Below are 27950 nucleotides of genomic sequence, written 5' to 3' on the forward strand. Positions count from 1 at the left end.
CAGGGAACGCACTGTGCAGGGCCCAGAACAAAGGGACCCACACTGGGACTAGGGTGTGTGTAGAATGGGGTGCACAGCATGTCAGATGTGTGGAGAATGGGGTACAGAAGGCTCTGAGCTGCACAGAGAGCAGAGCACATCGGATGCACACGGTGTTGAGGTGTACGGAGCATTAGGGTCCATAGAGACTGAGGTGCAGCCTTAGGGAGAGGGATTAGCAACAGGAATTGGGGTGTATGGTTTTTTTGGGGTGCAGGGGGGGGCTGCACAGGGACTGAGTTGTACATGGATCCAGAGGTGCCCATCTGCACAGAAGGAGCTTTTAACACAAGAGCAGCAATGCTGCTCCTCAACATCACTTGTGCAAAATGCCCTCGGATTAAATTAGTGATGCTGCACCACAGGAAAAACACCAACGTTGACTAAGATGAACCCATTTAATGCAGGAACCAAATGAGCCATTTTGTTGTCAGCCATCAGAGGAAAAAAATAATAACCTGTGCCTCCCTCTAAATAGTCACAAAACAATTGGTTCTTCCATTTACAGAGAGGTGACAGCACCTGCCCTGAGCAAATCATGAGACCTCAGCTCGTGTTGGTGCATGCCTGGGGCTGGCAGGACAAAACTGAGTGAAGAAGATAGATCAGTACAAAAAGATGTAACAGAACACAGGGAATGCTCAGTCCCAGTCACAGCCCCACGTAGTTCTCCCACTTTAGATGTGCAAATGGTTTTTGGCAGTTGACAGCAGCAAATAAAGGACCCTGTGGAAGCTGAGATGCAAAAGGAACAAAGCGACCTCCCTGCCTTAAGCTCACAAAAAGCTTCAGCAACTCAGGGCAGTGAATTTTTATCCCTGCTCAACAAAATTAAGCTACGTTCATTACTGACATCTCTCCTCCTACCCGTGTTCAAAAGGTGCTTTGGTTGTGGCTTTTTCCTTTTGGCAAATGCCAAATGTTATCTTTGAAGAACCAAATGTATCTCTGAAACAAACATGTCTCAAAATGGGGCCGGGTTCACAGAGTTTGGTATCATCCAGAGATGCTGAAAGCCAGGCTGCACGGCCTCCAGAGTGAGGGGGTACCAGGAGAAAAGCTGATGGGAGAAGTAAAATGAGATAAAAAATAATAAAAAACAAAAAAAGCAAAGGCAAAAGGAGATGTTGGGGTTGCACTCAAGGCGCCCACGGTGTTTCACAGCTTAGTGAGACACCCAAACTTGCTTATTTTAAAAGAAAACAAAACCTAAAAAGATCTTACATACTGAAATCAGTTTTCTCTTTCCATCTGGCACAGTTCATCTTCACAGTAGTGATGGCACTGGAGGGTACACAAAACACCAACAGGAAAGGGCTTTTTTAAGCAGGGTTTGCTGAGGTGAAGAGATGGAAAGAGAAAATCTGCCCAGAATTCAGATCCTGGAGTGTTTCAACAACAAAATGTTTTAAAGAATGTGATGGTGAAACCTGTCCAGGAATTATAAACACTTCTCTGCCCACAGAGCAGAGCTAAAGTATTGTGTTTCACAGTCTGTGTTCAAGTCAACAAGGCAATGACTGCTCACTTTGTCTTGCCAGAAGCCAGCTCATCATCTTTTGGAACATGAGGTGTTATTCTCCAAAAATCCACAGCACGTTGACTCCCGACAAGCCAAGGTTTACACGTCTGCAGAAACCAAGTTATCACAATCAGGTGCAAGGAAATCAAAGTGCTTGTTTAAAGCAAAGAGTCACGACAGTTCAGCGCTGTAACATGCAGGCAGGCACCGTGCTTTGCTCGGAGCTGTGCAGAGCACTTCCACAGCAAAGGATTCTGGAGCAAGGGGAAGCCTTGACACTGCTTTTATTTCAAGGCAACTTGCAGTGTATACTCCAAACATGCCTCGTTGTGCCAAAAACATGAGGTTATGGCTTTTGTCCCTGGTTATAAACAGCAGAGCTCCTCAGGAAAGCAAGCAACACCGCTCCTCCCCAGCACAGTCTCCATCTGCACTAGACTTCACCTCTGTGTGTTCAAACAAATAAAACTCTATTTTTATGAACAATCTGCTGTTGTTTCAAATGAGAAGGCAATTTGGAGATTTTTGGTGATCCTGCACATAGCAGAGGGGTTGAAACTACATGATTCCTTTTCTATTATCACCCCAACTGCATCAGTTTTGGTTCGAGGTGCTTTCAGACAACAGGACACAACACATCATGACGACACATTACTCACCCCAGCATCCCAGATTCCTTTGTCTTTATGATATACAGAAACATGAGCAAGGTGTGGAACATGTTGTTTCTGCCCTAAAGTCACAGAAGGAGAAAGGAGCTTAGAAATCACATCAATATTTCAGACAAGTAGTAAACACATCACAAAAAGGCACTGCAGTGTTGTCAGGAGAGGGGGAAGGAAAAAAAAAAAAGAGGTGAAATGTTGATAAGATGCATCACAGATTGTATGACTTGGTATTTTAGATACCAATTGTCAGATAAGGAGAAAGAACACAAGAAGATAACTGCCCAGGCTATTATTTAATGGCAGATTAAATACTACACAATGGTCAGTGATAGAGTTAAGGTTTGCTTTCTGCACTGAGCCAGCATCCCAAACCAGACAAAGAACATCTAGTGATGATTTTCTGACAGCAGAACACTGGTGTACCTTGGGCAGATTGTAGACGTGGCGCTGGTAGATCAGCTCGTAGTGGGGTGGGTTGATGCTGCTTTGGTAGATGCAAAACACATTTTCATTCGAAGTGTCTGTGGGTGACAAGTTGAAAAGGTAACGTGGATTTTGAAGGTGCTGTTGTGACACAAACAGCAGCTCAGGGAGCACGCTGTGAACACCAGTACCTGGTTTGTCAGGTGTTTGAATGAAGTGCTGGGAAGTAAAGGTTTTGCCATCAGGATATTTGGGGTGAGGTGGGAGTCTGGAGTCCAGGTAAGTGCAGAACACGTGCATGATGATCTGGGTTAACAGAAACAAACTGTGGTTTAGCAGCCTTAAAGAGACCAAAGGACAACATGCAACAATACAGCAAGTTTCTTCCCATAACATTAGGCACCACTTACAGCATTTGGTTGCAGCCCTGACATAACTCTACTCTGTTCAGCAGCTCAGGGCTTAAAGCGTGGATTGCAATGGGCTGCCGTGTGGGTGGAGACAAATTTATTTCTTCCAGTAAATGAAAACAGTGCCAGCCACAGCGTGACAAACTGATGCTGTGTGTCAGGAGCTCAGTTCACACACGAGTAACTTTATCCTGGCGTCCTGCAGAACTTGGCAGAGCCACGGATCTTGCGAGCAGATCTGGGCCATAAAACTGCAAGCCTTCTGTTTCAGGGATGGCCCAGAAGGGCAGATGCCACCCAACTCAAGTTTTACAACACGACACCTATTTAGCAAGTTTCTCCTTTCTCCTCATTTTGAAATGAAGTCCTAGGAAGAGTACCTTACTGTCCTGCAGACAAAAGAGTTTCCGTGGGCTAAAGGCCAGAGAACATCAAGTCTGAAGACTAACCTCAGAAAGCACTGCTTTGTGACATCAGATGAGGCTAACAAAAATGCACATCAGTATCATTTCTTCTAGTAATTGCCTTTGAGCAATTTAATACCAACATTTTACAGCCCGTGTTCATATTAATGATACATCAAAACTTCTTTCCCAGAGTTCTTAGAAGCTTAATATACGTAGGAGTTTAATATCCGAGACGACCTATGCTATCTGGTTTTGATAAAAGACTGAATGTAGGGGTTGTGATTTTCTGCCTTGGGATCTTTAAGCACTTCTGAACTGCTCAGCTTGCTTTCTGCCAATACAGTGAGAGCTCCTCTGCAGCCACTCACAATTAAACACTTAATCTTCACAACTAGAAAAGTAAATCCTGTTTCAAGACTCAAACAGCAGCCACACCACTCCATCTCCATTCTCCCTTTGTCTGTTATAGCAAAGGAAAAGGAGAACAAGGTGAAAGGTTTTCCCTGCATTAGAAATTACTAGGCTTGGTTTGCCCCAGCAAGATCCCTACTAGTAATGCTGCTCCCCAGAGCTATCTGAGAAACACTTCATGTGAGCTCAAGAACCAAAGACTAAGGTATGCAATTGCCTTTTTGTAATCTATGCAATATCCCATTTGCATCATTCCCCACGTAATCTCACTGACTACAATGGGATTATCTTCACAGCAGTGCAAACAGGTTTGTTTCTGTGTTCCTCCAAAGGTCTACACCACCTCCAAAACCAATGCTGAGAGGCAGCACTTACAGAAGAGTCTGTGGGCAGGTCGGTGTCCCACTTACGGCCTTTGAAATCTCCTCCTCGGTTCCATCGGAAGGAACTCATGCAGCCTCCCTGAGAAAGCTCTGAAAGCAACAACATTTATTCTGTTACTGAGAGAGTATGGGAGAGCAGTGTTTTATGCAAGCTTCAAGGACTTCAGGCATATTTACAGTGCACTAAATAGGAAAAAATACCAGGGGAGTCAATTGACAGAGTGGTGTTTATTTTTGATGAATGAAAGGGGTTAAACTCAGCATTCTGCACTCCAAGTACGTCGGTGGAAAGCAAGAAATAAAGCTTTTAAAAACATTTTAAGACAAAGTTATATCCAAGTCCTGCATCATTGCATTGCTACAGAACTAGAAAATGGCAGAGAAATGCATCTCCTGCTTAAACACGGCTCTTGTCCCTACTGTGACTGTGGGAACACCTCGAATAAAGCAGTGCCTAATGCCACCGTGCTTGGTTGTGGTCACTGAAGTCTCTCCAATTTAGCAAAGCATCACCACACACCTTTGATCCTTTCGACCAAGTATTCCTGGTTTGGTGTAAGATCCAAATATTGCACGATAGCATTCAGGGTTGGAATGAGAGGAGCTTTCACGAGCGCTGCCTGCTTCAGGCTGCTGATGCTGGCTTCTGCAATACAAGAAGAGCCAGTGCATGTCAACAGATTCCTTTACCAAGCATCGTTACAAAGAACTCTCCTTTCTGGCAGATTAAACCCCAGAAATACTTAACACATCATACAGCACCTCACTGTTAACTTCCAGGCAAAGAAAGAGCAGACAACTGCTTTATGTCACAGAATATAAAAGCCACAAGGAACCAATACCCACTTTGAAGAGCATAGAGAGTAAGCAGATGGAGATGGGGTGAGCAGTGATCAATTTTCCAGTGGCATCACAGCAGCTGTAGCTCTTGAGTGGACACTATGACCAGTCCACAGAGCAAATGGACTTCATTTAAAGGCAGCAGATCAAATCCCCTCATTGGTTAAGGGGATATCAAAGCGATACGAGCAGCACTTCCCTCAGAATTTTATCATTAAATAAAAAAGATTTCAGTCCATCAGAATTTTATGAAGTCCTTTCAGAAAGCAGCTAATTTTAAGGGCTTGGAAAAGCACTGTTCAGGGAACAGAGGCCACACCAACATGCAGTAGAAACAAATGTAAATTAAGTCTGATGAAGATTAATATGACACCTATTCTATGCTCCAGCCACAGAGCAGTCCTCTGTCAACCAATGTCAGGAATCTCAAAGTGATGGGGCATCCTACCTCCAATCTGCAGTTCTGGACACCCCATTCTTCTCAGCTGAGTGCTCACAGACTCAATCTCTTGGACAAGTGGCACCAGAATAGTTTCATTAATCCACTGGGAAAGAAAAAGGTGAAAATTCAAAAGGTCAGAAGTAACAAGAATACCTAAAAATATTCCTAAGTTTATGCCCAGAATATCTAAAAAATAACCCTTAATTTATGCTCCAGTCATCACTGCTGTTACAATCACAAAAATGCTGACCAACACTAAGCCACATACAGAGCACAGCAAGTGAATCACCATGAGTTTAAATGACTCAACTACCTTCTGAAAGGCCAGAAAATGTAAAAAAGAAAACAAGTTTCTAGCAGGAATCAGATAAAGTCTTTCTAAACAATGAGGGAAGTGTTATCATGAGGGAGAGCTCCTCATCCATAAAGATACGTTCTACTTTGATGGGTCAACTCCCTTCTCAGATCTGCTTCAGGAAAACAAGGAGCTGATAACCACCTCAGGAGTATTTGTATGTGACAGGATTTGGGGAGTGAAGCAAACTGGCCCTAATAATGAGCAGATGCTTATGAGTTTGGTATGGATCTCACACAAGTCTTCATTTTTCCCCTAGGTCAAAACTATTTTTTCTTAAGCAAGTAAAACTTAATACTTGATAGGTGGAACGATTGGAGGGGCAATCGAAGTTAGTTTTACTAGTGATGCTCCCATTGTGTGCAATTAGATTCAGTCCTACTGGTAAGATTAAGATCTTTTTAATTTTTAATCACATAGCTGAGGATTGTAAGAAAAAGTCAACTTGTGGGATGGAATTTTCTTAGAATCATAGAATAGGTTGAAAAGGACCACAAAGATCATCCAGTTTCAACCCCCCTGCTGTGTGCAGGGTCGCCAACCACCAGACCAGGCTGCACAGAGCCACATCCAGCCTGGCCTTGAATGCCTCCAGGGATCCAGGGCATCCACAGCCTCCTTGGGCAACCTGTTCCAGTGAAATTATTTTTGTAATTTTTGGTGCTTCAGGCTCAGGAAAACAAGTCTGAAATCCCATAGATATATCTATTTAACCACCAAACCACAAAGAGGAAAAACAAATCTTGTTGCACCCAAGATGCTTTCATGTGATGTAATTACTCAGTAATACATCTCAGTATCTCTCTTACAAGCTGTATTTCCTTTGCACAGGCACATCCCAACCCTCACACGCAGTGCAATCCTTTCCACCTCCCCAGGCATGCAGGGGACACACAGAACTTTTCCACTCTGCTCTGCTTGTTTCCAAAAGCCACGCAGCCCTTAGAGACAGGACTTACATTTCTGAACTTTGCAGTCCAGGAGTCCATGTGATCAAGCAGCTGTCGATTCATCGTCACTCGTGCCCAAACCTGTGGAAAGGACATTTTACACAGGAATGCCAAGAGTTTTTAAGCTCTAAAACATTTTCTGATGCTAGCTTCAGCACATCATTCAAATCACGTTTGTTACAGAATCCTTGTCTGTAAGCTTCTACTACATTGCCATGCTTCATTTGTTACAAGACCCCTGCAGGAGTCCAAATTGAGTTTTAAGCTCTCAGATCTCTTGAGATAGATTTGAAAGGTATCTGAAGAGGGAAGCTGCATTGGATTTACGTGTGAAATGCTAAAAAAAGGTAAATTTAATTGAAGGCATACTAATGGTGTTTCTTCAGATCAGACTTAGAGAAGCAGGAGTGAAAGAGAATGTTTTATATCCTTCAGACATACAGAACACACACAGTTAAACAGATGCGTTTCAAGGCATTTTTTATGCTACAAATATATTTTATCCAAAATATTCCTTGCTCTCCAGGGCAGAAATCATTTTACAACTGTAATTCACATCCCTTTAGAGTGACATGGAATCTTAAAAGCTGCAGGATGTAAATGCTATGGGATTTCTAGGATTTCTCTCTCTCAAACATTTCTAGAGCTCAAATCCAAACCTTTGGATGAGGCTGTATATTTTAGGGGCCTGCTTCTCTCTTGGCTACCTTGGTGCTGAATTTACCTCCTCTGCAGCCTGCTTTGAACTCAGATCAGCTTCATCTTTGTGTGCTGATGGAGCCTGGGACCTGCAAGCCAGCTGATACTGGAACTTCCTCAGAATCTGTGCGTAGTCTCCCATGGAACGGCTGTAGTTCCAAAAGGTTGGGCTGCTGGAAGGAGAGCTGGAATCTGAACTTCCTGAAAGAATAATTCATTAAGAGGTCACGTGAAATTATAGCCAAGCAACTCTGGAAGCAACAGTACAGGCAGCAAGTCAGCGCAGTATTGACAAGACATGAACACCAATTACCCTGAGTGCAGACCCTGAAATCAATCTGATTTCAACACTGATTTCATTCTCTATCTTAACAAGAATTGTATCTATGCAGGACAAAAGCAGCCTGCAGGTAATTCACACCCCTCCTTATCTGCAACATCTTCTCCACAAGATACACCTCTCATCAAGGCGATTAAAACCCCTCATCTTATCATGGTTCACAACTACCAGCTAACGCCATGCACACGATCCATCAGCACATGGCTCAGTAAGGTTGATTCTGTGGGTAAGAAGTGCTTATCCTACCCAAAGAAGTACTTTAGAGGAAAACTTCCCAAGCTCCTAAGCCATGGGTAGACATAATGGCATCCTACATCATGCCTTAAATACTCAGTAGAAGGCTGAACTGTTCAGCAACCAAGTTCACAGGTGATTAACACTAATGAGTGATGTCTACCAGTGCTTTCTGCTGGTGTCATTTGCAACTTTCCTCATCCACAAAATCAACTCTAGCACCAAACCAGCACCACGCCTTTGCCAAGCTTTTCAGATTAAACTGTTTTCTCTCCTTACCCAACTGAACTCGATGCTGCTTCTCTTCTTCACTTCGAAGGAAGGTGTCCAACGACTTCAGATCTGTCATATAATCCTCTTTGCCAGTAGGAGAATTATAGAGAATGGGCGAAGAGCGGTAACGAGACCTCAGCCCACCACTTTCCAGTGGTCCAATGCTGGTGGGGTACGGAGATCCACCAGGAGAAGGGCTGAAGTTGGAAATCTTGGGCAAACAAAAGCAAACCGTTGTGTCACACACAAAGGAGAGAACTCCATTCTGATTTGTAAATGACATGAATATGAGACTGCTGTGTCAGCTCTCTCTTTGACAGAGAGTTGTTGGAGAAGGTCCAGAGGAGCCACAAAGATGATCAGAGGGCTGGAGCACCTCTTCTACAAAAACAGGCTGAGGGAGCTGGGCTTGTTCAGCATGGAGAAAAGAAGGCTGAGGGGTGACCTCAGTGCAGCCTTTCAGTACCTAAAGGGAGCCTACAAACAGGAGGGGGAATCAACTCTTTGAAAGGGTTGATAACTCAGGACAAGGGGAAATGGTCTGAAGTTGAGGGAGGGGAGATTGAGGTTGGATGTCAGGGGGAAGTTTTTTACTCTGAGAGTTGTGAGGTGCTGGAACAGCTGCCCAGAGAGGCTGTGGATGCCCCATCCATCCCTGGAGGTGTTCAAGGCCAGGTTGGACGGCGCTCTGGGCAGCCTGGGCTGCTGTGAAATAGGGAGGTTGGTGGCCCTGCATGTAGCAGAGGGGTTGGAGCTTCATGATCCTTGAGGTCCCTTCCAAGCCTTGCCATTCTGTGTGATTCTGTGTGTGGGACACACGTGAACACAACTCTCAGCTACCTGGTGCTCACCTTCAGCAGCACAACACGAGGACACGACGACTTAACGCAAAGCTTTTGGAGATGGCTTGGTCCTTACCTTATTGTAGGTGCTGCCTGGTGAATAAGTGATGGTAGTGCTGTAAGAAGCACTGCTGTTGGACAGAGCCTGCAGCTGGGGGCTGTAACCTGGGATACAACTGGTGGTAAACTTTGGACTGGCACTAGGAGAGCGAGATGGGCTGTAACTCAGCACACTTTGACCCTGGATCGGAGGAGAAGGTGTTGAAGAAGGGACTTTCTTTGCTGTCAGCTCACGTGGCGGAGTTGTTTGTACCGCTGAAATACGTAGAAACAATCATCATTAGGCACTTTCATGAAGATGATATAAAGAACACCAAGATCTGTAAGTCTCTCTGACTTCTGATCTTTTTACTCCACGTGACATCAGTGTAATATTAAACATAAACATTTGGAGAAGAGAAGGCTCCAGGGAGACCTCATTGTGGCCTTCCAATATTTGAAGGGAATGTATAATCAGGAGGGGGAAAGGTGTTTATGAGGGTAGACAGTGACAGGACAAGAGGGAATGGTTTTAAACTGAGATAGGAGAGGTTTAGGTTAGATATGAGAAGGAAGTTTTTCACACAGAAGGTGGTGAGGCACTGGAACAGGTTGCCCAAGGAGGTTGTGGATGCCCCATCCCTGGAGGCATTGGAGGCCAGGCTGGATGTGGCTCTGTGCAGCCTGGTCTGGTGGTTGGTGACCCTGCACACAGCAGGAGGGTTGAAACAAGATGGTCATTGTGGTCCTTTTCAACTCAGGCCATTCTATGATTCTGTGATAAACCTGCACTACCTTGCTTCCATAGGTTACAAACTCCTTGTCCAGCCCCACAGCATTTGAGTCCCTCACTATGAAATCCTTTTTTTTTACTACATGCTTCCCCTCCAGTTCTACAAAAACTTGATTCTCTTAATTCTAATGTGCTGCAGGTAATTTAAGCTTACTGTTCGTACAATTCTGAACTCATTTCCTCAAAGAATCTTGCACTGAAGAAATATAACACCAGCAAACAAAACCAAAAGAACCCAAAGAAGGGCTGTCAGAGGTGTTTATAACACCCACCTGTATTCTGCAGCCCCAGCAGGGTCTGCTGTCCAGGACTCATAACCAAACTTGTTGGTGCCACCGTGTATTTGAAGTACCTCCAGAAATCAAACAAAGCATTCAGGCTGAACAGAGATGCGAATGCAAGTTCTAGAATAAACACAGAAGTTTCTATCATATCACGTGGGTCGAGCAGGAAGAACAAATAACAACTCATGACTTTTCTCTCCCTCTTGCTTTTCCCTCTCTCCCTTTCACCATTTAGTTGTATTTGATACTGTAGTTTAGAGTTGTCTCATCTGAAACAAATAATTGTGAAGCACCATGCACACCCACAATTTAGAAAAGAACTCAGAAAATTAAATGCTGCAACAACTCACCGATATACCAGAGTGGCCAGTATGTTATGTTGTAATACGTGCTTATGAGTTTTCCAGTCCTGAAAAGAAAAAAAGTTGCCATTTTGCTGCTGTAACCAATGAAACACTGGAGAGCTTTGTTTGGATCAGATGTAGCAGCAAAACATACATTTCAGTATATATCATGCCTGCAAATGAGACGTTAAGGAGGCCCCAGGCCAAGACCACCTTCCGGGCTTCTGTCTCTTTTCTCATCTTGATGGTCCTGTCGATGAGGGAAGTGGTTGGACTCTGTTCTGGTGTCATGATCTGCAGCAAGGACAAAGTAAAAAGGAAAAAAAAAAATCTCAATTTTTAGATGGTAAGATTATTAGTCAGCATAAGGTTAAAGAAAAAAAACAGGAATCTGAAAGTCAGGGCTTTACCTTTGGGCACAGAGTCGTGCTTACCAAATAAAAAGCAAACAAACCCTGCAGATTATTTTTACTGTGTATATAAGGAATACTTTTCCATTATTTCTCCAGCTCATTACTGCAAAGCAGCATCCTTTTTCTCCAGTGAGGTGCAGATAAGAGGAGAAAGACAGAACCCAACCTCACTTTTGAAAGATAACATCCTGCTGAAGCAAGAAGCAAAGCTCCTGTCTTCTCCAAGCAACTGCAGCTCAGAAGGAAAGGATCTGCAGAATTCTGCAGTTTCTCTATGGAAAATTCCCATTCACACCTGCACACAACAGTGTTTTAAGACCAGAAAGTGGCCTCCCGTGATTTCAGTACATCTGAACACTCTCTGTCCACGTATGATCTCTCTGACAACTACATTTCACCACTCTGTAAGTACAGCCCAGTGAAGCTGTCCCATGAGCTCAGTGAGCCACTCTCAGTTCTTTTAGTAAATTACTTCAGCTTTGGCTATGCTGCAAGAAAATGAGTAAGAGAAGCATTAATTGAGTTATTTATTACGATTTAAAATAGGAGACACTCACCCAAAGGACTGGGTGCCTCAACATTGTGTTCATGGCCAGGTTGGCTGGGCCCTGATCTGGTATCTGATTGAGTGGCAACCAGCCCATGGAAGGGAGTTGGAACTGGACAAGCTGTAAGATCCCTTCCAACCCAAGCCATTCTATGTAAATGCACTGATACAAGTTTTCCATAGTCACTGGGGGACCCTGCTGTATGTACCGCTGTTCACTGCAGGGGAGTTGGACTAGATGACCTTTAAAGATCCCTTCCAAATCAAATGATTCTATGAACTGAACGTTGCTTCCACAAAAATCACATTATTTGCTGTTTCATAGAATGGCCTGGGTTGAAAAGGACCACAAAGATCATCCAGTTTCAAACTCCTGCTATGTACAGGGTCGCCAACTACCACACCAGGCTGCCCAGAGCCACATCCAGCCTGGCCTTGAATGCCTCCAGGGATGGGGCATCCACAACCTCCTTGGGCAGCTTGTTCCAGTGTGTCACCACCCTCTGTGTGAAAAACTTCCTCCTCATATCTAACCTAAACCTCTCCTATCTCAGTTTAAAACCATTCCCCCTTATCCTATCACTATCTACCCTCATAAACAGCTGTTCCCATTCCTGTTTATACACTTCCTTCAAGTAGTGAAGATACATGACGTCTTCCCTGAAGCTAATGAGAAGGGCCTCTGTCAGTACACTGGAGATTTCCTGGGCTCTGATGTTGCAAAACAAAGATAAAAGCTGGGGAAAGCACAGATGCGTTCAGCTTAGGAACCATTTCTGTGACTGTGGGCTGCATCAAGCACAGTGAGATTCCAATTGGTGCTGCAGCCTATTCCTGCATGTAACACAGCTGCACAGCACAAAGTGAGAAATCCATCTCTTGGAGAACTGGAGCTGAGAAGGGCAGGGAAAGGAACAAGCAAACCCACACAGAACAGAGCATGCATGTCTGGCAGAGGAGCTGCACCACGTTCCTACCACAGGCTTGTTTACTCCTATGACTCAAAGGTGACACAGGACCATGCTCACTAGCAGAATTATATGAGAATAAGCTGTATGGTATATTCCCTACAATTCGAGCTCTAATACTTCTCATACTGATAAACACAGCCGTAAGCAGACACCTTTACTTTCCTCCCCATACCTTCAGCACCTCTGAGGGCAGCAGTTCCCCACACTCACACAGATGAGGCTCCACATCTCCCTCTCAGCCCTCACCCATCACACAGACCTGGCCCCACGGCTCTTTCCGCCCTTAATCCTGTCAGACACGGACGACCCCCATCCCAACAGGCCTCACACCCCCAAACCCTCACAGGCCCAAACAGACGACCCCCTCCAACCTAGAAGACCCTGAGAACACTCCCAAATACCTGCTGCGGAGCGGGAAAGCCGCAAAGACACACAACTTCCCTCAAGGATAACGGAAACACCGCCGACCCCACCGCGCTCCCTTCACGCAGCCACAACAGCCGCACCGTCTACGCCTGCGCGAGTGGGCGACGTAAAGTGACGTCACTACCTGCGACGCATCGGGAAGGGGGCGGGGCATTTTGCTATGGGGACGGCTGCTGACGGACGGTTTGGGCGGGAAGGGGCGAGTGAGGGCGCCGCCATCTTGGCGCTGAGGTGCTCGCTAACAAGACCCTGTAATGAGCTCTGTCAGCAACCAGCACTGAGAGTCACGCACAGATTCTGTTGAATTTTCAGTTTCGGGTGCAGGGAGCTGACAGTGACTCTAATGGGATGCTTCCAATAAATGGTGATTCCCCCTGAAATAGGTACCTGAGGGTGAGGAGGAGGATTTGCCCTCTGTCTCTATAGTGTGGTACATGTGGGGGCACATCCAGCAGAGTCCTCGGGAGGTGAAGCTGTGCTCATATCAGCTGGGAGCTTTGAGCCCATTCCATTAAGTAGCTTCTGGGAAAATGGCTAAATTCTGCCCTTAGAGGATGCCCAGGGTCAGGTGGGTTCTGAAGCTATGCAGATCACTACAAAGGCGGGTGGTGTTTCCTGCTGGAATGGAAGAATGGAAACCCCAGCACCTCCCCACTGAGCATCCTTGGCATCTGCAGCTGCCATTTAAGCTGCTCTGGTAGGTAGCACATAGGCTTATTTGCAAATTTGTTCACTACTAAACTTGCAAGCAGTTGTTGCTCGCCTTTTTCCTTCCTTGTTGACATTCCTCCTTCTAGGCATGTACCCAATGGAAGAACACTGGAGATTTACAAAATATCTTTGTGATGTTTTGTCAGAGCTCCTGCAGGACTCCAGGTTATGGGACTCATCCCACATAATCTCAGTATAAAGGACAGCAGTTCATCCTAGGACCCTAATGTAGATAATGGAGAGAAACAGGTGATAAGATGTGGTAAAAAGCGATAATAAGGTGCAGTACTTCTCACCTGGCCAGGTGTTTCATTGTTCTCACTGACAATAAGGGAGAATGTGCCTCCCAGCTGTCTATGTATGCCAGAAAAGAATCACAGAATCATTAAGGTTGGAAAAGACCTTTCAGATCATCTACTCCACCTTCCACCAGTGTTGCCCACTAAATCACGTTCCTTAGCACCACATCTACATGTTTATTGAACACCTTCAGGGATGGTGACTCAATCACCTCCCTGGGCAGCCTGTTCAGATGAGTAGGCTCTAAACTAGCCGTGTGAAATAGAACTAAATGGTGAAAAGTGACCAGAGGGGGAGAAAAATCATGAGTTGCTATTCCCTGTGCTCAGTCCACCTGGCGTTATAGAAATTTCCATGTTTTCTCTAGGACTTTGCATCTCTGTTCAGCCTTTTTGCTTTGTTTGATTTCTGGATGTGCTTCAAAATACACTGGAATTGTTCAGTCTGGAGAAGAGGAGGCCCAGGGGAGACATGCAAGTACACATTAATTGCCTACGAAGTAAAAGGTTATTCTTTGTGTAACTGCTCATATATCTACTCTCCATGCTAAGTACTACAGGCAGAAATACCAGGGTCTGTTCACATGGTAGCCTGAGCTCCAAAAGTTCTTTCACAGGCATCTTAAAAGCTAAACTCTCTCTTTAATTCCATAATATCAAAGACCTTTATTAATTACAGAATGTTTTAGGAATCCTATCATATATTTGAGACTTACACATAAGTGATTTGGAACACATATTATTGTACTTATGAACATACATTTTAAGATCATAGAATCATAGTATCAGAAGGTTGGAAAAGACCTCCAAGATCATCCGGTCCAACCACCCACCCCAGTGGGTGTCCCAGTGGTGTCCCCAGTGGGTTTTCCAGTGGTGTCCCCCAATGATCTGTCTTAGGACTGGTTCAGTGACAAAAATAGTGGGATTGAGCACACCTTCAGCAAATTTGCTGATGACACCAAGCTGAGCGGTGCAGATGACACAACAGAAGGAAGGAACACCATCCAAAGGGGCCTGGACAGGCCTGAGGAGTGAGCCCACGTGAACCTAATGAGGTTCAACAAGGCCAACTGCAGGTGTTGCACTTGGGTCAGGGCAAACATGGATATGTAAATACAGACTGGTAGAAGAACTCCTTGAGAGCAGCCCTGCTGCAACTGGACCTAGGTGATCTCTAAGGTTCTTTCCAGCCTAAGCCATTCTGTGATTCGATGACTTTATGACTTGAGAGCACACCCCGGATCAGAGCCAAAGTATTTAATGGGCACTAAAAAGACAAACTCTTGTGATGTCATCATCCCTGGGCCTCCTCTCCAGGTGTTCCAGAGTCTGTCTGTTGGACAAAGGGTTGCTGAGGAGCTGCTCTGAATGCAGCAATGCTGTCCTTCTGGAGCAGGGATAACACAAAGCTCTGTGTCCAGCAACGCAGCTCCATGGGACACCCTTCTTTCTATCTTTGGTGGTATGATCTGCAAAATGAGCTCTCGGCCTCTGACACCAGTCAGAAACCAGATGAGAGGAAATTCCATGAAGATGAGGAAGGCTTTGGGAGGATTGAAGGGGAAATCCTGTTTTGGTGCTGCACTGGCATTTTGATTATCTGCCTTCTCTGCTGCGCTTACGCTCGAGTAAGATATCATTTAATGTTGTGTTTTGTGCTGACACCTGCTGGACTCCAGCAGAAGCCCATTATGAGCCTTGTGAAGAACTTCTAAGGAAGTTATTATTATTTGTAATTATCTCAAGGGATGATGTTGCTGTTAGACTACCTTTAATCTCCAGGTATAAGTAAGCGATCGTATCTCCCTCGGTACCATTTCCATCCTCTTCTGATTATTACTAGTTAGTAATTAGCTGAAAAGTGGAAGGCATGGATTTCCTGGTTTAAAGAAACATAAGTTGGATGTAAATAGCTTCACTGCAACCAGTCTTATTTCATTGGCACAGAGCTACATGGGGAGATCAATATGAGGGTTTTGATCCTAAAATGATGCCAGTGCTGTCTAGTAATGGTGAGCCAAGTACTTAAATCCTTACTCATTCTTTTTCTGGGGCATTGCTAAGGTGCCTTGTGGATTAGGAACGAAGAAGTAATCCATTACTTACAGAAATAATAGTTCTCCCAGCAGTAATCCACAATGAATTGCATTATAGACAATTGCACTGGATTAATTTAGACCAGACAGGGCAGAGTTACAGATGGAGCCTCTTTGCTGTGCTGCTGTTGCAGGTTGACAAACATTTCTATGTATGGTAGCATGTGTTTTCCCCCTGGATATGAAGGAAGCAGAGTTGATACACTGTTCTAAAGTAACAAATGTTATTTTCCTGAAACAGATCTTCCGGAAAGCTCGAGATAAAAGGTTATGTTCTGACAAAAGGGAGAACACTTCCAAAGGTAAAGATGAGTTTTGTAAATTTGTGCATAGGATTCACCAAAGTTTCACACAAAATGCCCCAGGACCCCTTGAGAGAGCAGGAGGTGATGTATGGGGAGAGGGCAGAGGGGAAATGAGGGGCACCAGGAGAGCAGCACTGCTTGTCCTCCCGTCCCACTCCCTCTCCTCCACTTTCCTACAAATTGCCAAACACTTGTTTTTAGCCACAGGATGGGAGATAAGTGGAGCCACGGGTCTTAGACTCCATCTCAGACGTGCTCTGAGGACACAGTGAGAACAGATGCTTCCTCTTCCTACCCAGCCTTTACCCTTCCCTCATCACAGGAGAGACTGCCATGCTGTATCTTGGTTGCATTTTTCAGACACGGGCAATGACAGAAGGTCCAAACTTTATGAAAACAAGTGACTCCCTCTAAGCTTGGTGGCTTAACTCTTCATTTAACCCTTCACTTGTTAACGTGCCACCGCAGGATTTGTGATTCACTGCGTGGGACAGCATTTTGGGACTGCGCAGAGCATCCCACTGCCCACACAAATGTGTCAGGGCCTCACATGGGGCAGCCTCCCACACATCCTCCGCCCATTGGGAGCTGCATTTAAGCTGAGGGCTTTCATTTGGTCGTTTGAGCTGCTGTGGATTCTGAGAGTTCTCGTAGCTCTAGACAACCTGCCCTTGGACCTGCATTTGCAACTGTGGACTTATCTGGGGATCTGGACTGGCTGTCGTTGGTTGGTGTCACCAGACTTGTTTTGCTCCTCGTGTTTGGGTCCTGCGGGGCCGTGCTGCTTGCGGTGAGCTCTCTACCTTACCTGCCTTTGCTGTCACCTTTGGCTTCTGGCTCTCTGTAGTGGTACACCCCTTCTCCTGCTGCTCCATCATTTGCTCCGGTGTTCTGAACCCTGAGTGGAGCACTATGAGGTTGACTTTCAGCCCGCATAGGGCTTTTCCCATACGATTTTCCCTGGGGTTCAGCCCTGCAGGACCTCATGGCTACACAGGGAGGTCACAGCCTTCTGTAATCACCACAGAAGATTGGGAATGGGTGCAAAGACTTGGACTTAAATGCAGTGGGTGGAGGCATTAAATGGGGCTGGTCAGGGTACTTGTTGGTATGCTCTGGGCCCTGACATAATATTTGTCAGAATCTCTTGGCAGCCTTTAGCTCCATGCAGGATATAGCGTGACTAATGAAGCAAGCTGTAATTTCACCCTAATTTAAGCTTCTCCATCCTGTTTTGAAAGAGTGAATCCACAGGAGGTGCCATGGACGCACTGTCAGTTCTCTACAGAATTTTGAAGGCTGCAGTTTGAATTTGTGTTTCACCAGAATTATTGCAGTGCTAAAAGCAGGAAATCCTCCTGGTGGATCGTGTCTTTAAGGAGAAACTCACCTTACCTGATTTACTTTGAGGGGAGAGGAGATCTGCTCATTTCCCACGGACACCGGAGACCCGTGGACTCACAGGAACCCATTTTTAGCTCCTTGCAGAGTGTGGTCTCCATAAAATGCCCCCAAGATACAGCCATTGCAGAGTGACTAACTCCTTTTTGCCAAAACAGGAATAATCCCTGCCTGAGGCTCCCTTGGAAGAGACTGGGATGAGCTGTGCACGCACATGATGGGTAGAAGTAGCAGGGCAGGAGTGGAAATTGGGGGAGGTGGTGATAAACTGTAGAATCACTTGAGTTGGAAGGGACCCTTCAAGGTCATCTGGCCCAACTCCCCTGCAAGGAACAGGAACACCTACAGCTTGATCAGGTTGCTCAGAGCCCCATCCTACCCGACCTTGAGTGTCTCCAAGGATGGGGCATCCACCACCTCTCTGGGCAATCTATTTAGAGCAGCGTGGGTGAGGTCTCTTTAATAAGAACATCTTTGAGGATTTATTGAGAGATTTATTTTCCTCAGTCCTTCACCAAGATTTTCAGGGTGGAAGGCATGGCTCCTGGGAGGGCAATCTGAGGCTGACTGCAGAGTAGCTGAACTGTCTCTGTTCTCTCCCATATTAGTTCCCAGTAGCCCTATCTACGCATTTTACAGCACTTTCAATGCCTGGCTCTTCCTTAGTAACGTTTATAATGGGATAAAGAAAAAGTGCATCCAACAGCCCTGCATCTCTGCCTGTCACTCTGAGACAACCACAGCGATGCGTTCCTGCGATCAAAGGCAAGAGAAGCAGTTCTCAAAGCTCAGCCAGGAGAGAACCTCCAGTGTTGACAATGGCAACTCATACAGCTGGGCACCAGTGCGGAAGGCCAATGAGATGCAGTCCATCCCCCATGAAGCGAGCCATAAACAGCGTCCAGCACAAAGGCAAAGGGAGACAAAGAGCTTTTGGATCAGGGAACAGCCCTGTGGGCATTGTAAGGCTGAGAGGCTCCAGCAGTGGCTGCACCAGCACTTTATTGAGCCTTCTGAGAATTCTTCATTGGATAAGGACGTCTGGCAAGGTTATCCAACGAGGAGAGTAGCTGCAGGGCTGAGTTCCTGAGTTCCTGTTCACCCATGGCTTCGTTTCTGCTCATACTGTGCATTGTCTTCATGTGAAACTTGCTGCATCCTTAATTTGCATGAAGAACTGAATCCATATGAAATCACCACATCTGAAGATTGGAGATGCTAGTTTCAATAAAAAATATATATATAATAGAATATATAACTTGTGAGCTGGAGCTCATCCTTCAAAATAACTGGTCAGTTCAAGCATTTTTGATAGGGTGAGATCTTTCTGCTGTGGTAGGCTACTGGGGTAGGAGAAAAACCCATGGCCAAGAATCTAAAGGTAGGATTCCTTGCTCCCAGAAACAGTTGGGATAACATTAAATTTCATTCTACTTTCCTCTTCCTGGAAAAACATTTACTAGAATTCTTTGTGAGCAAAGCATTGAAAATAATTCTTTACTGGTTTGAACCCGAGTGGAAAAAAATTTCTGGAGCAGAAATTGGCCTTCTATCTGTTGGTTACCTTGAAATGCTGATACCTGTGAGAATTTAATCACATGGGATTCATGTGTTTTGAAGAAGGGATTCCTAACAAGTCCTGTATAAATTCCCCTTTGCTAGACTGAATTGCCCTTCGCATCAACCATGAAGCTGATTTTGATCTTCAGTGCCCTCTTTGGGGCTGCCTTGTGCCTGGAAACTTTTGTTGGGTGAGTCATGCTTTTGTGCAAGACCTTTCACTGCAAGACTCTATTTTCCACTTGTTTTTCTTCCTTATCTTTACAAAATCAGCTTGGGGAACATTCTTTGCTTTTTATGACCAACTTGTTCCACAGCTTTGGCTCTCCCTTGTTTGAAGGAATTCCTTTAGTTTCATCTGACTCGTTTGAGGAGAAGGGTTTAGTTGCAGAATTGAGCTCCAAAATTCACATTCAAGCAAGGCTCTGTTGCTGCTTTGATGCAGGCTAAGGAGAGATCTCAACCAAGACCTGAAGTTGAACCTCACTGCAGCACTTGAGAGAGTTCAGATCTGATCCAGCACAGACCAGAGCCAGAAGATCACAGCCTGCCTTTAGGTCTGAAGGGTCAATAGTTTCCCATTGTTTCTGAAGGTTCCTATTTCTCTTTAAACACATAATATGCCCTTCAGAGCCTTTCTAAATAACTTGAATCTTTATTTCCAACCATTCTGAAGGTTCTTCTGTACGTTGCATTGCAAAATTATTCCTGACCTGTTTCCTCATTGCCTCATGGACCCCATAGGAAATAATAAAAGGAAATAATAGAAAACCTAAGAGTAATAGATGTAGTGAGTGAACACTGGATTCTACTGAGTAGATCTCTACACTGAAATGTAAGGATTAAGAGAAAGAAAAATAATACACATTATTTACTAAAATTCAAGTAATATTGTTAATATCAAGGCCAGGAGAACGTATTAATCTGATTCCTGGCACAATGCAGACTGGGTTCTTGTGAATTCATTCCTCAGTCACATCCAGAAGTATGGTTAGTGAACCTCATCTCTTCTTCAGGGAAGAATCTAATTCAACATAAATCATGGAGAATCCAATACTAAGTTAAAGTGGTAAAGTGCCTTCTTTGTTGACTTAATTTGGTAAAAGAATTTTACACCTCAGTTAAGCAGGTCAAGTAAACTGGAGTTAAAGAGCTTTTCTTCCCAGCAGCTGAGGTCACAGTAGCAAATAAATACATGAATAATGGAGCTCCTATGTTGTTTCTTCTTTACCTTTTCCTACAATGTGATTTCCAATTCTGCAGTTACTCATGTTGATTTGCACTGAGTTATCTCCATTTTCCAGCACTGCTTGCACTGAGCCAGGTTGGGATATGGGGCCTCATGGATGTTGGCTGTCTCCAACAGTAGCCTAGGGAAGAGGATGCAAACAAACCCATCCCCATGTGCCACCAGCAAAGGCAGCATCAGCACTGCTCACTTTCCCTAAACCACCTGGATCACTGTGTATCATTTTCATGTTCTCAAAACCACTTAGGGACATCGTGATGGCTGCGTTGTGCTGTAGTCAAAATCAATGTCTGAGATTACCCCTGTGAGCAGCAGAGCAAGGAGCTTCCAGGAGGGGATTAACTCCACCTGGATTTACAAGCCACTCTCTCATGGTAACGCAGGGCAGGGGAATTTGTCAATAGCCTGACTAGACTGAGGAAAAGTGAAACAAGCCCCACATTTAATGTTCTCTCTGCTTTGTTTGCTTTGCAAACATTCGATGGTTCACAATTATTTTTTTCCTAGCAAGTTCTTGACAAGAAGAACGAATAGATAGAGCATGAATCCTTGTAGCCAATTAACAACTCATCCACACGATGTATTGTTTGTGATGAGATCTTGAGCATTCCCTTTATCTTATTACTAATCCCCTGCCCATATACCAGGCTGGTTCTGCAGGTTGTAGATTGAACTCCTGGGCAGCACTGTCACCTAAATTAAAGAAGTCAATATGGGCTAATATGGCCTAGTGGGGGTGGTGGTGGTGTGTTGTGTTGGTGGTTGGGCTGGATGATCGTTGTGGTCTTTTTTCAAACTGTATGTTTCTATGATTCTATAACTACTCAACAAATTTGTAATCTCAAGAGTAAGTTCAACCAGACCCCTTCTCAATCATAGGGTCATAGATTGGCTTGGATTGGAAGGGACCTCAAAGGTGATCTAGTTCCAACCAAGGCTGTTTCTAATTTATTGCAGGCACCAGGTTCTCCGTATCAAGACAAGAAATGGGGAACAACTGAAGAAGCTACAGTTTTTGGAAACATTGGATCATCTTGAGGTATTTCACTGTCACAGTGGCATTATTTAACACCTCAGTCTGAAGTAGGGTTTAGCCTGGTAGGACTTTGCATTAGATCTGGAAGCTTTGCACCATGACATAGGGAGATACTGTCACAACATGTGTTTTTTAATCTGCTAGTTCCACTGTCAGCCTTGCAGTCAGGAGTGCATCCAAATTTTCTCCCTATTGGGTTTACAGTTGTATTTGAACTGTTCTTGATCTTAGGATCAAAACCCCATTGTGAAAATGGGGATGCTAATACTTTTTTACTTGTCACCCAGAGCAGTGGAAAGAATTTGTTAATCAATCTGCATTATATTGAAACAGGAAGTATGTTATTAAGTTCTCAGTTATTACTGCTCTTATTGCCATTGGTGAGAATTTTTCTTATCACTTTCTTTAAAAAAATATATTGATTTGAATATTATAGAAACTGGACTTTAGAACAGCCCAACCAAAGGAGAAATAAAAGCAATGCTTTTCATATTCTTGAAACTACTGCTCCTAAAAGGAAGAGTAGTAAAATGATCTCCATAGAAGGTGAACAATTCCTTCTGCAGGATGGGGAGCAACACTGCAGTTGAGTTCCTCAACTTTGGAAGAAATCTGTTTCTAAACCTTTAGGAAAACTATTGCAAAGCACACTGTCCCCCAAACCAAATCCATTTTCCCTTTTCAGCTTGATTTCTGGTTAAATCCCTCCACCCCTGCTCTCCCTGTGGATGTACGAATCCCTGCTCACAGCCTCCAGGCAGTCAAAGTCTTCCTGGAGTCCCATGGAATTGAGTACTCAGTCCTGATTGAAGACCTGCAGGTAGGCAATGCCGTGTGATCAGCTTTTAAATCCTGGGGAACCAAATATGACTCGCAGTCTGGCCTCTTTCAATGAGTTTGCAGTGCCACCGTTTCATTATTTGACAAATGTTTGGTCACAAGTTTGAAAGTGAAGCATGCTTTCCAACAATTGAATGGCTTATTTCAGGTCGTTCTCGACAGAGAAAAGCAAGATATAGTTGCCAGTCAACAAATGGAACGCAGCAGCAGCACTTTCAACTATGGAAATTACCATTCTTTAGCTTCTGTGAGTATGTCAGATCCAGATTTTGGGGAAGATTATTCTTTTTTTCTGGCCTTTTTTTTTTCATGCTGTTTTCAATCAAACATATTAAGATTGAAAATTCCTTTCTGTCTTCTTCTGGTAGATAATTTGGTTTTTAAACGTATAAATTTCATGGTCAGTCAGCATGGGAAGCCAACGCTCCCTCACAGAGTGTTGGAACAGGCAAGTGCTGATTGTACTTCTTGCTAAACTTCAACAGAGTTCTGTCAAAGCCCCTCAGGTCTGATCTTCAAATGAAACTGAGAAATAAACAAATGTAAAAAAATACAGGATGCTGGTAACCATCCTGTAGATGGAGGGAAAATATGTTTACTACCAGAAGTTATTAAAGAAGGTTTTGAAAGAAGTTTTTGAACTTATTTCTGTAATAAATGGATCTTGATCCAGGCTGGATGTGGCTCTGGGCAGCCTGGTCTGGTGGTTGGTGACCCTGCACGTAGCAGGGGGGTTGAAACTGGACGATCATGGTTGTCTTTTTCAACCCAGGCCATTCTATGATTCAGTGATGGCTAGGTAGTGCTTCTGTCTACATCTTTGATGTTGGGAACAGCACTGACTGTGCTGATATAAAGTGTGGTGGGGTTTTGGCAAGACCATGGCAAGGCAAAAGGAGATAAAAGTGGATTTCAGCAGGACCTGCAGTTTTCTGGGCAGCGCTGCACATAAATGTGATGTCAAAGGCATCGTGGCTTTTCATTTCAGATTTACCAAGAACTGGACAATCTTGCATCTGAGTATGGCAGCATTGTCAGTAAGATCCAGATTGGGGAATCCTATGAAAATCGGCCGTTGTATGCGCTCAAGGTACATCCCACATCACAGTGTGCATATGAATATAGCGGTACTAACAATTGCCTGGGAAGACCCAGGCAATTATAGGCCAGTCAGCCTCACCTCTGTCCCTGGAAAGGTGATGGAACAGCTGGTGCTGGATGTCATCTCCAGACAACTGGAAGAAAAGGAGGTTATCAAGAGTAGTCAGCATGGGTTCACCAGGGGGAGGTCGTGCTTGACCAACTTGGTAGCCTTCTATGATGTTGTCTCTGGCTGGGTGGATGGGGGGAAAGCAGTGGATGTAGTCTGCCTTGATTTCAGCAAGGCTTTTGATACTGTCCCCCACGACATCCTTATAACATAGCTGAGGAAGTGTGGGATAGATGAGTGGACAGTGAGGTGGGTTGAGAACTGGCTGAGTGGCAGAGCACAGAGGGTCGTTGTTGGCGGTGCAGAGTCTGGTTGGAGGCCTGTGAGCACTGTTGTCCCCCACGGGTCGGTGCTGGGTCCTTGTTCAACATCTTCATCAATGACCTTGATGAGGGGATGGTGGCCACCCTGAGCAAGTTTGCTGATGATACGAAGTTGGGAGGATTGGCTGAAACGCCTGAAGGCTGTGCTGCCATTCAGCAAGACCTGGACAGGCTGGAGAGCTGGGCAGAAAAAAAACGGATGAGGTTTAACAAAAGCAAGTGTGGAGTCTTGCATCTGGGGAGGAATAATTGCATGCACCAGTACAGGTTGGGGGATGAGCTGCTGGAGAGGAGCTCTGCAGAAAGGGACCTGGTTGTTCTGGTGGACGACAGGTTGCCATGAGCCAGCAGTGTGCCCTTGTGGCCAAGAGGGCCAATGGCATCCTGGGGTGCATTGCACAGAGCGTGGCCAGCAGGTCGAGGGAGGTGATCCTCCCCCTCTGCTCTGCCCTGGTGAGGCCTCATCTGGAGCACTGCGTCCAGTTCTGGGCTCCCCAGTACAAAACAGACAGGGATCTCTTGGGAAGCATCCAGTGGAGGGCCACAAAGATGGTGAAGGGCCTGGAGCATCTCTGCTATGGAGAAAGGCTGAGTGAACTGGGTCTGTTCAGCCTGGAGAAAAGGAGACTGAGAGGGGACCTGATCCAGGTCTATAAATATCTGAGGTGTGGGGGGCAGAATGGCGAGGCCGGACTCTTTTCAGTGGTGAGTGGAGACAGGATGAGGGGAAACGGCCGGAACCTGCAGCATAGGAAGTTCTGCACCAATGTGAGCAAGGACTTCTTTACAGTGAGGTGACGGAGCACTGGAACAGGCTGCCAGGGAGGTGGTGGAGTCTCCTTCTCTGCAGATGTTCAAGACCTGCCTGGATGCTGACCTGTGCGACCTGCTGTAGGGAACCTGCTTTGGCAGGGGGTTGGACTCCATGAGCTCTGGAGGTCCCTTCCAACCCCTACAATTCTGTGAACATCCATGTGTGGTGTACATACAGCACAGTTCAGCCTTGTCTGTATGGGATGATTTTGCTGGATGAGGGTTTTAAATACTTTCTCTTTTGTTTGACAGTTCGGTGCTGGAAGAGGAAAGCGCCCTGCGATCTGGCTCGATGCTGGCATCCATTCCCGAGAGTGGGTTACCCAAGCGAGTGCAATGTGGATAGCTAGAAAGGTCACTTTGACAGTGATTGATGCTATTTTGTCTCAAGCATGCCTCTACTTAGAAGTTCACTGAGCCTGCATGTGTTCAGCCTGCTTTGTGGACTCTCTTTTCCCTGCTCTGAAAGCCAGTCTTGCCTCTGTACACTGTTAGAGGGTAAGAAATTTGCTGATAATCACCATGTGATTATCGTTGTGTCTGCATAGATTGCCTCTGACTATGGGAATGATCCATCCATCACCTCTCTGCTGAACAACCTGGACATTTTCCTGCTGCCAGTCGCTAACCCTGATGGATACGAATTCACCCACACCACGGTGAGTAAAGCACATTGCGTGTCTGAGCTGAATGAGAAAGCTGCCGTGCCCTTCCAAGCCAATAAAAGTGAGGGAAATAAGCTCTGAAAGTCCATTTCCTGATGTTTTAAGGTGGAGTTACGAAAGAAGCCAAAGATAGTTGTCTAATCCATCTTTCTCCTTCACTGTAAGTTCACCAACCCTTTGATTCTACGACTCCTTGGCTGTCAGCCCATCAGAAATGTTCTCAGGCTTGTGTCTAGCATCCCTTCCTGCTGAATGGCAAACTATTTCTAGACAGCAGGGTTAATGCAAGGACTGAGGTCTGTGCCTTTACAGCCAAAGTGTGTCCTTGTTTCAGAACCGCATGTGGCGGAAGACCCGCTCCAAGAACTCAGGCAGTCTGTGTGTTGGAGTGGATCCAAACAGGAACTGGGACGCAGGTTTTGGAGGTAAGGATAAAGTTTCTGGATTCTAGCTGTAAGAAGAAAATTCCCTTTTGTGCCCCCGGATCCTCTTATACTGGACCAGCAATCTCCTTAATGTAAGGGACTCTGGAAGAAAATTATCAGATAGAGTGGTAGCTGTTTTATAAAGATAATTTCATGTTGATTAATTGCTAATGAGCAAAGGATGAAGGAAGTAATCTGTATCTTCCAGAACTGGTGTCCCTTGGGTATTCTGCTCCAATATTTATCAGCACTTAAAGCTTTTGGATCATAGGAAAGCTCAGCTTAGTGTTGATCCGCCTTGAACTTCCACGAGCACCAATTCTTAAAGATTTATCTTTGCTCCCACTTTGTACCAACAGGTCCTGGAGCCAGTAGTAACCCCTGTTCTGACTCTTACCATGGACCCAGTGCCAACTCAGAGGTGGAAGTTAAATCTGTTGTAGATTTTATTACGAGTCACGGAAACATCCAGGCCTTCCTCACCCTCCACAGCTACTCTCAGCTCCTGATGTATCCCTATGGTTATAAATGCACTCCACCAGCAGACAACGCTGAGCTGGTGAGACACAATGACTTGGGTTTAACTTCTTCTGTTCTGTCCAGCTGGCTTTCCACACTGAAGTTATCAGGATGAAAACAAGGGTCGTCCATAACAGTAACCATCCATAAGAGCAAGCAAAGACCTGGGGAAATGCAATGCCTTTAAAAGAAAAGCCATGGCCTTACGCAAGCACACGACCTCCCTCTCCATTCTTGGCCTTTGCTTATCCAGTAATCCTTCTTTCTGCTTGAAAGACAGCATCTCAGCTGTAATGTCTGTGATAGAGTAGGAACCACTGTCATAATTGAAGTGGACAGGACTGTCAGTAGGATGAGTAATTAAGAAATTGATTGATTTGGTGTGACTGTATTTTTTTTTCCTTTTTTTTTTTCTTTTTTTTTTGTGGGAGTGAGAACAGGCTGTAAACCAGCTTGGAGATTTTCCTGAATACAATTCAGGCTGGTGAAATCTCAACATTTAATGTGGCTACAATCTGACTCATCCTTTATCCTTCCCTCTGCAGAACACCATAGCGAAAGCTGCTGCCAATTCCATCCAGTCCCTGTATGGCACCACCTACACAGTGGGGAGCATTTGCACTACTATCTGTGAGTAATTTTGCTCTTCTGATCCCCTCTTGGGAGCAGAGCTCCTCCTGGAGAGTGACTTTGGAGCTGAGTTCTCCCATGGAAACCTCATACTTGCTCCTTGCAGGCATAAGAAGTATGAAAGCAGAACTCTGATCAATCCTCTGTTCATCCTCTGTTTTTTCTCCCTTTCTCTTTCAGACCAAGCCAGCGGAGGCAGCATTGACTGGAGCTATGATTATGGCATCAAATACTCATTTGCCTTCGAGCTGAGAGACACGGGTCGCTATGGATTCCTCCTTCCAGCTGCCCAAATAATCCCCACTGCTGAGGAGACCTGGCTGGGTCTGAAAACAATCATGGAATATGTACGAGACAACCCATACTAAAAGCAGGGATGGGAACCAGCTGTCAAGATCAGCAAGCTCAGAAATCCTCTTCCTGTGGTGTGCTGTAATCATACAGCAGCTGTCTGAATAAAAAACCTGCGTGCGTTCTGAGTGTTTCATAGAATCATAGGATCACAGAAACATTAATGTTGGAAAAGACCTCTAAGATCATCTAATTCAACCATCCTGCCAACAGGGACCTGTTGAGGGACCTGCCAACAGTATTGCCCAATAAACCACATCCCTAAGTACTGTATCTACACGTTTCTTGGACACCATCCCTGTCATGTTGGTTTCTGTGCCTTTCTGTGGGTCTGGTAGACTCCTCCAAGGTGTCACAGATTTTAGGACTCAGCCAAAAGATGAGCTTGGAAAGGAGAAGACTGCATCAAAGCATCCTGCCCTATGGTCTCTTGGGTGCCCTCTGCAGCTCCATCTTCAT

The 27950-nt window shown here is 45.1% G+C and overlaps 2 protein-coding genes across 2 annotated transcripts; one reads left to right on the forward strand and one right to left on the reverse strand.

The window, feature by feature from the left end:
• Window positions 1-423: 423 nt before the first annotated feature.
• TMEM209 (transmembrane protein 209) lies at window positions 424-13166 on the reverse strand. The gene is made up of 15 exons (XM_048928895.1): window positions 13031-13166; window positions 10853-10992; window positions 10705-10763; window positions 10343-10474; window positions 9315-9553; window positions 8403-8607; window positions 7575-7750; window positions 6860-6931; window positions 5552-5648; window positions 4784-4909; window positions 4256-4353; window positions 2844-2958; window positions 2653-2750; window positions 2221-2294; window positions 424-1668 (listed from the first exon to the last, which is right to left on the reverse strand). Exons 2-15 carry the CDS (start codon window positions 10987-10989, stop codon window positions 1614-1616), a joined length of 1683 nt encoding a protein of 560 aa, XP_048784852.1. The 5' UTR covers window positions 10990-10992; window positions 13031-13166; the 3' UTR covers window positions 424-1613.
• A 3947-nt stretch (window positions 13167-17113) lies between these two features.
• On the forward strand, window positions 17114-27869 carry LOC125698432 (carboxypeptidase A2-like). Its single transcript, XM_048956745.1, has 12 exons — window positions 17114-17259; window positions 19533-19621; window positions 21637-21718; window positions 22401-22535; window positions 22704-22802; window positions 23544-23645; window positions 25154-25255; window positions 25450-25560; window positions 25901-25991; window positions 26351-26550; window positions 27056-27140; window positions 27321-27869. The coding sequence occupies exons 2-12, from the start codon at window positions 19557-19559 to the stop codon at window positions 27506-27508; spliced, it is 1260 nt and encodes a 419-aa protein (XP_048812702.1). The 5' UTR covers window positions 17114-17259; window positions 19533-19556; the 3' UTR covers window positions 27509-27869.
• Window positions 27870-27950: the final 81 nt, after the last annotated feature.

This window comes from Lagopus muta, chromosome 1, assembly GCF_023343835.1.
Source record: "Lagopus muta isolate bLagMut1 chromosome 1, bLagMut1 primary, whole genome shotgun sequence".
Classification (NCBI taxonomy): domain Eukaryota; kingdom Metazoa; phylum Chordata; class Aves; order Galliformes; family Phasianidae; genus Lagopus; species Lagopus muta.

What these genes read in the sequence shown, in the direction of transcription:
- TMEM209 (XM_048928895.1), bottom strand. Translation starts at nt 10,989, where the DNA reads ATGACACCAGAACAGAGTCCAACCACTTCCCTCATCGACAGGACCATC. An exon ending in CAAAGCAGGCTGCAGAGGAG is followed by an intron (nt 6,932 to 7,574) that starts GTAAATTCAGCA and finishes TCCTTTCCACAG; the next exon opens with GTTTGGGCACGAGTGACGAT. An exon ending in GGACTGCAAAGTTCAGAAAT is followed by an intron (nt 5,649 to 6,859) that starts GTAAGTCCTGTC and finishes TTTCTTTCCCAG; the next exon opens with TGGATTAATGAAACTATTCT.
- LOC125698432 (XM_048956745.1), top strand. Translation starts at nt 19,557, where the DNA reads ATGAAGCTGATTTTGATCTTCAGTGCCCTCTTTGGGGCTGCCTTGTGC. An exon ending in CTGGGACGCAGGTTTTGGAG is followed by an intron (nt 25,992 to 26,350) that starts GTAAGGATAAAG and finishes TTGTACCAACAG; the next exon opens with GTCCTGGAGCCAGTAGTAAC. An exon ending in GAGCATTTGCACTACTATCT is followed by an intron (nt 27,141 to 27,320) that starts GTGAGTAATTTT and finishes TTTCTCTTTCAG; the next exon opens with ACCAAGCCAGCGGAGGCAGC.